Source organism: Podarcis liolepis (genome assembly GCF_965112155.1).
Source record: "Podarcis liolepis genome assembly, chromosome: 1".
In the NCBI taxonomy this organism is placed as follows: Eukaryota; Metazoa; Chordata; class Lepidosauria; order Squamata; family Lacertidae; genus Podarcis; species Podarcis liolepis.
Window position 1 is genome coordinate 83,164,019 of NC_139554.1, and position 12,486 is coordinate 83,176,504.

The 12,486-nt window shown below is 40.5% G+C and overlaps 2 protein-coding genes across 2 annotated transcripts; both read right to left on the minus strand.

Annotated features, from left to right (window-relative positions):
- Positions 1-1,334: 1,334 nt before the first annotated feature.
- Positions 1,335-2,348, minus strand: LOC310686259 (olfactory receptor 5V1-like; the record flags this gene model as incomplete). Its single annotated transcript, XM_083459611.1, has 1 exon — positions 1,335-2,348. One exon carries the CDS (start codon positions 2,346-2,348, stop codon positions 1,413-1,415), a length of 936 nt encoding a protein of 311 aa, XP_083315737.1. The 3' UTR covers positions 1,335-1,412.
- Positions 2,349-8,546: 6,198 nt separating this feature from the next.
- LOC310711091 (olfactory receptor 5V1-like) lies at positions 8,547-9,482 on the minus strand (the record flags this gene model as incomplete). The annotated part of the gene is made up of 1 exon (XM_083512564.1): positions 8,547-9,482. One exon carries the CDS (start codon positions 9,480-9,482, stop codon positions 8,547-8,549), a length of 936 nt encoding a protein of 311 aa, XP_083368690.1.
- Positions 9,483-12,486: the final 3,004 nt, after the last annotated feature.

Genomic DNA, 12,486 nt, shown 5'->3' on the forward strand with positions numbered 1-12,486 from the left:
GGGTGGCGCTGTGGGTTAAACCACAGAGCTTAGGACTTGCCGATCAGAAGGTCAGCAGTTTGAATCCCCGCAATGGGGTGAGCTCCAGTTGCTCGGTCCCTGCTCCTGCCAACCTAGCAGTTCGAAAGCACATCAAAGTGCAAGTAGATAAATAGGTACCGCTCCGGCAGGAAGGTAAACGGCGTTTCCGTGCGCTGCTCTGGTTCGCTAGAATCAGCTTAGTCATACTGGCCACATGACCTGGAAGCTGTACGCCAGCTCCCTCGGCCAATAAAGCGAGATGAGCGCCGCAACCCCAGAGTCGTCCACGACTGGACCTAATGTTCAGGGGTCCCTTTACCTTTAAGGAGCCTTTCTTAGCCTTAAGTACTAACCTTTGCCATTAGTTTACACTCTTTGCTTTTTTATTAATCTCCAAGCCGAACTCAAACAGAAGAACTGATGCTTTTCACCTAACTATCTAGGAATCCATGGTCACCCAAGAGACTTTGTTTTTCTCTGTTGAAGAAAATATTTTCTGGAACAACACACTCACACACCTTGCATTTTACCCTTGGCTTTCCTTCATTCCTATGCTGAGGAGATTGCCATGTCACCACCATCAACCCCAACAGACCTCATCCTTGCAGAATCAGGAAATGCATTAAACTCTCTCAAGTCCACCCCTCCCTCTCCTTCACCTGCCTTCTGCTTTGAAGCCCCATGAAGTCCCCTTCTCTTGGGGGAAACGTGTTCTCTTCCTTGTCTGTTGTCTCACCCTAAAATATCTTCCTTGTCTGTTGTCTCACCCTAAAATATCAATTCCCCCTTTCCTCACTATCCCTCCCACTGCTAAAGGGTGACTGCCCAAAGTCTCTAACTTGCATTCTTGTTATTTTTGCCTTAAAACCTTCTCAGAACCCCACTCTTGAACGCCCCCTAATTCCTGTGAATATCTCTGTTTCTCTTCTGCAAGCAAACAAGTCTAGTCACCCACCCACCCTGGTTCTAAAAGAACTTTCACCTCTTGAGCCAACATCCTCTTTCTCTGCCTTCCTTCACCACACCCGTGTTTTCAAATGAGTATCTAGGAAAATTTGACTGTCAGATTGCATGTGAGAATTGCAGACTTGTGTCCAAACTGCATAAGGTATTTACTCAAATCTAATGCGCCATCGAATCTAATGCACACCTTTATTTTCGCAACATAATTTGGCCCCCAAGAAGTGCGCATTAGATTTCAGTAAATATGGTACTTCATAACAGGTCATTAAATGATTGTCTCCCAGTACAGGCTCATAAGAAGGAAGGAAGGAAGGAAGGAAGGAAGGAAGGAAGGAAGGAAGGAAGGAATATTGTAGTGACTTTTAGCTCAGAAGTACAACGTATTTGAAGGACAGTATTCAAGGACAAATGGAATGAACCCAATAATTTCATGAAAATATTTTCAAGCGAAATGCTTTGACCAAGGCCCTCTTAACATCCTTATTCCTCAGACTGTAAATCATAGGGTTTAGCATAGGAGTAACAATCCCATACAACATGGAAACAATTCTGTCCTGTTTGGGCGAATAGCTGGAGGTGGGGCGAACATAGGTGGCAATGGTGGTCCCATAAAACAGGAAAACTACAGTCAAGTGGGAACCACAGGTAGAAAAGGCTTTGCGCCTTCCCTCAGCGGACTGCATGTGCAAGATAGTAGAGATTATATAGACATAAGATATCAGAGTGACCAGGAATGCACCACCTCCTAAAATGCCAGCCACAAGGAGAGCCACCAGTTCAGGGAGGTAGGTAGAGGAGCAAGAGGCAGCCATTACTGGTGGGATATCACAGTAATATTGGTGAATTTTATAGGGCTCACAGAAGGATAATGTAAAGGTCAATGAGGTATGAATCATGGAATTGATGAAGCCAGTTAGCAAGGTCCCTGCAGCCAGCTGAACACACCGCCTTTTGGTCATGATGTTTGTGTAGTGCAAGGGACTGCAGATAGCCACGTAGCGGTCGTACGCCATCACTGAGAGCAAGAAGACTTCGGTGCCCACGGCATAAATCAGAAAGAAGAGTTGTAATACACAGCCAACAAATGATATTGTCTTGTTCTCCGACATAAAGATCTGGAGCATCTTTGGCACTGTTATTGTGGGGCAAAGGACATCCAGGAAAGACAGGTTGCTGATGAAGAAGTACATGGGGGTTTGGAGGTGACTATCTGTTGCTATTGCTGTGAGAATTGCCCCATTTCCTGCCAGAGTGATCAAGTAAATCAGCAGAATTGCTACAAAGAGGAAGATTCGCACTTCTGGGAGATCAGACAGCTCTGTGAAGGAAAAATCTCTTGTTTCTGTGATATTGGTTTTCTCCATTGCCACTCAAATTGCATATCTAAAGTACGGAGAAAAGAAAGCAGATTTGTTAAGAGAGCAATAATAATAATATAATAATTTATTATTTATACCCTGCCCATCTGGCTGGGTTTCCCCAGCGACTCTGGGCAGCTTCCAAAAGAATATTAAAATACAATAATCTATTAAGCATTAAAAGCTTCCCGAAACAGGGCTGCCTTCAGATGACTTCTAAAAGTCTGGTAGTTGTTTTTCTCTTTGACATCTGGTGGGAGGGCGTGCCACTGCCGAGAAGGCCCTCTGCCTAGTTCCCTGTAACTTGGCTTCTCGCAGTGAGTGAACTGCCAGAAGGCCCTCGGCGCTGGACCTCAGTGTCTGGGCAAGAGCAGGGATCATTCTGTTTGTAACCTAAGGGTAGTTCTGTTATTAATAAAACAGCCAATTGGGAAGCAGGGTGCTGATGCCCCAACTCTAGAGCACCTTAGGCACCTCGGTCTACTTGATATCAATTTTAAGGGTGCCAGGCTCCTTCAATGTTCAGACATTTGTTATCTTTCTTAAAACTACATGTTTGACCTGCAACACAATGTTGCAATGTCCACCCACAGTGTTTTATTCACTCCTTTTCACAGTGAGACAGCATTTCATGGAATGCTGAGTTTGATAGTTTTCCTCCACCTAAAACTTCCCACCTAAAAATGTTGTCCTCTTCTGCAAATGTCAGAATTTCCTACATTAGATGATACCTTTTCCTGGTATGGGTGGTACCTTTTTGGCTACATAAAGACAACATGAATTTGCTATTAAAATTATATTAATCAAGTCAATGTCAATTTGTTGCAAATGTTAAAATTTATAAAACCAGATACAAATTATTTCAGCTTTTCAGTCAGCTATTTTCAACTGACAAAATAAGATTTCTCAAAATATTAATCTATTTTTCATTAAATAATTCATTAATTCTTCATTAAAATACATGTTAAAAGAAGAAAATATATATTTTTTTAAAAAACCTAAATCAATAAAACATGTATAGTGGCATCTAACAACATTACCCTCCAAAATTATACTTTCTCTTAATACCAGACCTTTTTAGGGTAAGAGAATTATCTGCCAAATCTACCACTGTTTGATAAAAATTAATGGATTGAAAATTTACATAATGATAACAGTGTAAAGCAGACATACAATGATAGTTATAAAGCAGTAACTAAACATACCTTATAAATTCCCACAACTGAATTTAAAATCAATGGAATGGGTTTTAATACAGAGTTGAAAACGGTATGGATTAAAAAATTAAGTCATTACAACAATTTGTATTGTGAAGATGCTATGGTTTTTCTACTGCAAAACCGAAAACTACAGTATAAAGTCGCTTTTTACTGATAAGGGATTTCAGATTGTGACATGGAAATTTGCCCATCACCCACTGATATCATGAGTTCTGATGTCTGATCTTCAGCTCACTGAATGAATACAGTATGCCTGTCACTAAAAAATAGCACTACCTACCTAAAATGTTTGACTGCCTAAGTCTGTCAGTACATTAAAGCATCTACTTGCCTTCCTTGTTTACTTGTAGACTTGAGCACCACAGTAAGAGAGGGCAATGTGAAGAATTTATATCTCATCAGGAATATGATGTCAAGGCTCTTCTGAAGTAAAATTCAAATAAACATTGCCTCTGACTTGAGTCAATGGGCAAAGTATTGTTTTTCCTTTGGCACGGTGGTTGGGGGAATGGTATCGAGACAAAGTGTCTATATTGGGAAAAAGCTCTCTGAGGAATCCTGCAGTCCCTGAGTTAAGTCTCAGTAGTGTGCAAATTCATTTCGCCAAAAGGTATTTTGAATGCAATGGCCCTGATCCATAGAAAATGGGTTGTTCCCACGTTCTGGTGAACTCAAGGGAACTTACTTTAACTTTGAAATCTCATTGCTTTCAATGGGACTCGCACAGCTACTTTTCTCAGGAGAACAAAGTCTCTTCAAAGCAATATCTGTTTTAATGTATTTTTAATCTTTTCTTGGAAGCTGCCCAGAGTGGCTGGGGAAACCCAGCCAGATGGGCAGGGTATAAATTATTATTATTATTATTATTATTATTATTATTATTATTATTATTATTATTGCTTTTTTCATGATGTTTGTGTAGAATAATGGACTGCAGATAGCAACATAGCGGTCATATGCCATCACTGCTAGCAATAAAATGTGAGTGCCCACCACATCAATCAGAAATAAGAGTTCTAGCATGCAACCAACAAATGATATTGCCTTGTCCTCTGACAAGAAGACCTGGTGCATCTTTGGCACAGTGACAGTTGGACAAAGGACATCTAAATAAGATTAATTACTGAGGAAGAGTTACATGGGGGTCTGGAGGTGAACATCTGTCCCTTTGGCCAGGAGAATTGGCCCATTCCCTACCAGAGTAATCAAGTAGGTCAGCAGAATTGCCACTAAGAGGGAGATTTTCACTTCAGAAGATCAGGCAGCTCAGTGAGGTAAAAATCTTTTGCTTCTGTGATATCGTCTTTCTCCATCTTCCTGCCAATTAGGTCAACTGGGATATCTAAAATACAGTGGAAACAGAGTAAAATTGTTTAAAGCTTAACTACTTAACAATATATAATTGATTACCTTTCTGACTTTTATTTACATAGAGCATGATTCAATTTTTGTGTCTCCACACACCCCCTCATCCACCCATGGCTACCAGCTTGGCCTGAGGGGACTGGCAACTGAGTGGGAGGGAATTGCCTGACCCTTGTTTGAAACAAGGTCATAAGTACTTTTCACTGTGCAATAATTTAGAATTAATATAGCAAAGCTCTACCATGAGCCAATGTGAAAAGGAAATGCCATCTTATCAACAATCTTAACAATAATCAATTTTGAAATTTAAAATACAAAATTTAGGCCATATTAGGCTTCAAGCAAAATGGGACGCGGGTGGCGCTGTGGGTAAAACCTCAGCGCCTAGGACTTGCTGATCGTCAGGTCGGCGGTTCAAATCCCCGCAGTGGGGTGCGCTCCCATCGTTCGGTCCCAGCGCCTGCCAACCTAGCAGTTCAAAAGCACCTCCGGGTGCAAGTAGATAAATAGGGACCGCTTACCAGCGGGAAGGTAAACGGCGTTACGTGTGCTGCGCTGGCCCGCCAGATGCAGCTTGTCACGCTGGTCATGTGACCCGGAAGTGTCTGCGGACAGCACTGGCTCCCGGCCTATAGAGTGAGATGAGCGCACAACCCTAGAGTCTGGCAAGACGGGCCTGAACGGGCAGGGGTACCTTTACCTTTTACCTTAGGCTTCAAGCAAAACCTGGTCTTTGACTGATTAACAGTCTGTGTCCTTCCTAACTCTCTGTGCAACATTACCAACTAAATGAAATATTTGAAAATGAAAAAAGGAAGGATTTGCTTATGAAATCTCAATTTTTCAGAGACAAAAAATAGAAAGTGGTACTAAAATATCTTCAGAGATGTACAATTCACGCTTGGAATGGGAAATTAAAGATGAAGAGGTCAAGTATGTCATGACAAAGTGGGCAAAAGATGTGAGACATAATACTCAGGTGGAAGAATGATTTAAAATTCATGGTCTGTACTTCATTTAAATGTTGGAAGGGGGGGGAGGAAAAGGCCATTTGGATAATCCTAGCTCAGTACAGTCCCAGCTAAAGAAGATTGGTAAATAAAGTTAATGGAATAGGCTGAAATGGTTAAAATAATTGGGAAATCTAGAAATTAAGATGATAACAATATAAAGAAGAATGGAAAATGTTTATTGTGTACACACAAAAGCAATGCACATAAGTAAATACATTAGCAGGATTTTGGAAAACACTTGTAACATGTTGGAAAATGTATTAAAAATGGAAGAAAATAGAAGTTAAGATTTTTGGGACATACCTAAATGAAAATAATAAAATTGAACCTAGGGTGGGGATGGAGGTAAGTTAAGGGATTAAGGTAATCCCACAAGATTTAATATGATTTTTTTAAAACAAAAACAGTATTGTATGTGTGTGTGTTGTTGTTGTTGTTATTCAGTTTTGCTGGGGGGGGGGTTTCTTTTCTTTCAATGAAATGTTTTTGTTTTTTGTAAAAAGTTAATAAAAATATTACATTTTTAAAAAAAACACAGTTTGTGTCCTTGATGGCAAAGAATCTTGGTGGGATGCAATTGAGTTGTTGTATGCATAGAATGAAGTCCACTCATGCCACATCTCCCTCCACCTTGTGCCCCCAGTAATCCCTCAATCTGCTGTAGAGGGTTGGGAGAAAACCCGGAGCTGGGAGCAAGAGGAGTACATGGCAGAAGAGAGGGGGGAAGGTCCCATTGTGCAGGTGGACCTCGTTCCCCTGCTCACGGGCCACTTTGTGCTACACTGATTCCACCCACTAAGTTTCTTCAACTGCGATCACAAAACCAATGGTATGCATCCCTCCAAATGGATTTAAAACTTAGGTAGTGGGTTTTAACTCAACTAAATAGATTTAGATTTAAAAATTAGATGATGGCAACAATATATTGTGAATATGCTAAAAAGATTTTTTTTACTGCAAAACCTAAACCTACAATATGCATTTCCATTTTACAGATAAGGAATTTAAGATTGTGAAAAGGAAACTTGCAAAAGATCACCTACTGAGATCATGACTTCTGATCTCTGATTGTTAGTTTGTGGAATTAATACAATAAGTGTATGAGGAAGAAATAGCACAGAAGTTTTATAATATTAGACTACCTACCAACAAATGGATGTCACTTGCCTTTCTTGCTTTCCAAGTAATCTGTAGCACACATTATCAAGCAAGACGATGAAAAAAAATATGTGGAGTCAAGAGAAATGCTGGCATTGTTTTCTGAAGTAAAGTTTAAAAAACACTACATCTGCCATGAGAGGAAATGGCACCAAGAGAAAGTGGCTACATTTGGACAAAGGGCTCAAAGGAACCCTGCAGTTCCTGACTTGAAGACTCAGATGTGCAAAAGCTCTTTTGGCCAAAAGGAATACAATGGTCTTGATCATGGGCGGAGCCAGGATTTTTGTTTTGGTGGGGCAAGCCTTTTGTTGGGGGTAGAAACTCAGCTATGTACTTTTTATTGATTTCTATTGATTTGGGGGGGAGCAGCTGCCCCTCCATGTCCCACCCTGCCCATGTTCCTGATTGAGAGAGAAAAAATGTTAGTCCCATGTTGTGGTGAACTCAAGCAAACTTTATTTAACCATAAAATCTAATTGATTTCTATGAGGATCAAGGACAGCAAATTTCCTCAGGACCAAACTTGGTTTAAAAGGTTCTTTTATAAACTGCATCTTGTATTCCTGTTATCCATTTGAGAGGCCACCCAGAAGAATCTAGAAATGGTGGTGCGCGCTGTTAAATATCCAGCTATTAGAAAGTCACAAATAGGGGGAAAGAAGATGGTATATCAAATAGCTTGCCAGGATTGATCTTCCTGTTATCAAAACACAGGCGGAACCAGCAGTAGTCAGGAAAATCAATATCAACTTCAACATGCCAATGCCTTCAGTATGAGTAGATGAGGCCTGAAAAGCCTTAAGTACAAACCTTTCCATTAGTTTACACACTTTCCTTTTTTGTTAATCTTCAAGCCCAACTCAAACATAAGAACTGATGCTTTTCACCTAACGATCTAGGAATCTGTGGTTACCCAAGAGACTTTGCCTGTCTCTGTAGAAGAACATTTCTTGTGGAACAACACACTCACACACCTTGCATTTTACCCTTGGCTTTCCTTCATTCCTATACTGAGGAGATTTCCATGTCACCACCATCAAACCCAACAGACCTCATCCTTGCAGAATCAGGAAATGCATTAAACACTCTCAAGTCCACCCCTCCCTCTCCTTCCCCTGCCTTCTGCTTTGAAGCCCCATGAAGTCCTCTTCTCTTGGGGAAACGTGTTCTCTTCCTTGTCTGTTGTCTCGCCCTAAAATCTCAATTCCCCCTTTCCTCACTATCCATACCCTCCCGCTGCAAAAGGGTGACTGCCCCAAAAACTCTAACCTGCATTCTTGCAATTTTTCCCTTAAAACCTCAGATCCCCAAACAGCGTACGGTGTCCAAACTGCATATGGAATTTACTCAAATCTAATGCACCAACAAATCTAATGCGCACCTTAATTTTCGCAATGTATTTGAAGGACAATATTCAAGGACAGGGATGATTGAACCCAATAACTTCATGGAAAACTTTTCAAGCGAAATGCTTTGACCAAGGCCCTCTTAACATCCTTATTCCTCAGACTGTAAATCATGGGGTTTAGCATAGGAGTAACAATCCCATACAACATGGAAACAATTCTGTCCTGTTTGGGCGAATAGCTGGAGGTGGGGCGAACATAGGTGGCAATGGTGGTCCCATAAAACAGGAAAACCACAGTCAGGTGGGAACCACAGGTAGAAAAGGCTTTGCGCCTTCCCTCGGCAGACTGCATACGCAAGATAGTAGAGATGATATAGACATAAGAGATCAGAGTGACCAGGAATGCACCACTTCCTAAAATGCCAGCCACAAGCAGGAGAACCAGTTCAGGGAGGTAGGTAGAGGAGCAAGAGGCAGCCATTAACGGTGGAATATCACAGTAATATTGGTTAACTTTATAGGGTTCACAGAAGGATAATGTAAAGGTCAATGAGGTATGAATCATGGGATTGATGAAGCCGGTTAGCCAGGTCACAGCAGCCAGCTGAACACACAGCCTTTTGGTCATGATGTTTGTGTAGTGCAAGGGACTGCAGATAGCCACGTAGCGGTCATACGCCATCACTGAGAGTAATAAAATTTCAGTGCCCACAGCATCAATCAGAAAGAAGAGTTGTAATACACAGCCAACAAATGATATTGACTTGTCCTCTGACAAGAAGACCTGGAGCATCTTGGGCACAGTGACAGTTGGACAAAGGACATCCAGGAAAGACAGGTTGCTGATGAAGAAGTACATGGGAGTCTGGAGGTGAACATCCGTCGCTATTGCCATGAGGATTGATCCATTCCCGGCCAGAGTGATCAAGTAAATCAGCAGAATTGCTACAAAGAGAAAGATTCGCACTTCTGGGACATCAGACAGCTCTGTGAAGTAAAAATCTCTTGTTTTTGTAATATTGGCTTTCTCCATTGCCACTCAAATAGCATATCTAAAGTACGGAGAAAACAAAGCAGATTTGTTACAAGAGCAAGAGCAGGAATCATTCAGTTTGTAACCTAAGGGTAATTCTGTTTTTAATAAGAGAGCCAGTCAGGAAGCAGGGTGCCAATGCCCCACGTCAAGGGGATCGTAGGCACCTCAGTCCCCTTGGCATCAGTTTTAAGGGGGCCAGGCTCCCTCAATGTTCAGACATTTATTATCTTTCTTAAAACTACAACTATAATGTTGCAATGTCCACCCACAGAGTTCTATTCACTCCTTTCCACAGTGAGACAGCATTTCATGGCATGCTGAGTTTGATAGATTCCCTCCACCTAAAACTTCCCACCTAAAAATGTTGTCCTCTTCTGCAAATGTCAGGGTTTCCTACATTAGATGATACCTTTTCCTGGTATGGGTGGTACCTTTTTGGCTACATAAAGACAACATGAATTTGCTATTAAAATATATTAATCAAGTCAATGTCAATTTGTTGCAAATGTTAACTTTATAAAACCAGATACAAATTATTTCAGCTTTTTCGTCAGCTATTTTCAACTGACAAAATAAGATTTCTCAAAATCTTATTCTATTTTTCATTAGAAAATTTCATTAATTTTTCTTTCAATTACATGTTGAAAGAAGAAGATAGCAGATTCTTGTTAAAAAATCCTAAAATCAATAAAATATGTATAGTGGCATCTAACAACATTACCCTCCAAAATTACACTTTCTCTTAATACCAGATTTTTGGGGGGAATTAGAGAATTATCTGCCAAATCTGCCACTGTTTGATAAAAATAAATGGATTGAAAATATACATAATGATAACAGTGTATTGCAGAGATACAATAATTGTTATAAAGCTGTAACTAAACCTACATTATACATTCCCATAACTGAATTTTGAATCAATGGAATGGGTTTTAATACATATTTTAAAATGAAATGGATTTAAAAATTAAGTCATCACAACAAGGTATATTGTGAGGATGATATGGTATTTCTACTGCAAAACCGAAAGCTACAGTACAGTGCTTCCTCAGGTTACAGATGCTTCAGGTTATAGACTCCGCTTACTCAGAAATAGTACCTCAGGTTAAGAACTTTGATTCTGGATGAGAACAGAAATTGCAAAGTGACAGCGCAGCAGAAGCAGGAGGCCCCATTAGCTAAAGTGGTGCTTCAGGTTAAGAACAGTTTCAGGTTAAGAACAGACCTCCAGAATGAATTAAGTTCTTAACCTGAGGTACCACTGTATAAAGTCCCTTCTTACTGATAAGGGATTCAAGATTGTGACATGGAAATTTGCCCATCACCCACTGATATCATGAGTTCTGATGTCTGATCTTCAGCTCATTGAATGAATAGAGTATGCCTATCACTAAAAAATAGCACTATCTACCTAAAATGTTTGACTGCCTAAGTCTGCCAGTACAATAAAGCATCTACTTGCCTTCCTTGCTTTCCTTGTAGACTTGAGCACCAAAGTAAGAGAGGACATGTGAAGAATGTATGTCTCATCAGGAAAAATGATAGCATGCCTCTTCTGAACTAAAATTCAATAAACAATGCCACTGACTTGAGTCAAAGGGGCAAAGTACCGTATTATTTTTCCTTTGGCACAGCAGTGTGGGTGAATGGTATCGAGGAGACAAAGTGTCTATATTAGGACAAAAGTCTCTGAGGAATCCGACAGTCCCTGAGTTGAAGTCTCAGAAGTGTGCAAATTCATTCTGCCAAAAGGTATTTTAAATGCAATGGCCCTGATCCATAGAAAATGGGTTGTGCCCAAGTTCTGGTGAACTCAAGGAAACTTACTTTAACCTTGAAGTCTATTTGCTTTCAAAGGGACTCACACAGCTACTTTTCTCAGGAGAACAAAGTCTCTTCAAAGCAATTATTTGTTTTAATTTATTGTTAATCTTTTGTTGGAAGCCACACAGAGTGGAAACCCAGCTAGATGGGCGGGGTATAAATCCATTGTTGTTGTTGTTGTTGTTGTTGTTTGCTTTTTTTCATGATGTTTGTGTAGCATGATGTACTGCAGATAGCAACATACCGGTCATATGCCATCACTGCTAGCAATAAAATGTGGGTGCCCACCACATCAATCAGAAATAAGAGTTCTAGCATGCAACCAAAGAACGATATTGCCTTGTCCTCTGACAAGAAGACCTGGTGCATCTTTGGCACAGTGACAGTTGGGCAAAGGACTTCTAAATAAGATAAATTACTGAGGAAGAGATACATGGGGGTCTGGAGGTGAACATCTGTCCCTATGGCCAAGATAATTACCCCATTCCCTACCAGAGTAATCAAGTAGGTCAGCAGAATTGCCACTAAGAGGGAGATTTTCACTTCAGAAGATCAGGCAGCTCGGTGAGGTAAAAATCTTTTACTTTTGTGATATCGTCTTTCTCCATCTTCCTGCCAATTAGGTCAACTGGGATATCTAAAATACAGTGGAAACAGAGTAAATTTGTTTAAAGCTTAACGACTTAACAATATATTATTGATTACCTATCTGACTTTTATTTACATTGAGTTTGATTCATTTGTTTCTCCACACACCCCTCATCCACACATGGCTACCAGCTTGGCCAGAGGGGACTGGCAATTGAGTGAGATCGTTCATATGTACTTCTCAGCGTGCAATAAGCTAGAATTAATATACCAAAGCTCTACCATGAGCCACTGAGAAAAGGAAATGCCATCTTATCAACAATCTGATTTTGAAATGTGAAATACAAAATTTAGGCCATACAGTGGTACCTCGGGTTAAGAACTTAATTCATTCTGGAGGTCCATTCTTAACCTGAAACTGTTCTTAACCTGAAACACCACTTTAGCTAATGGGGCCTCCCGCTACTGCCGCCATACGATTTCTGTTCTCATCCTGAAGCAAAGTTCTTAACCCAAGATACTATTTCTGGGTTAGCGGAGTCTGTAACCTGAAGCATCTGTAACCCGAGGTAGCACTGTATTAGGCATC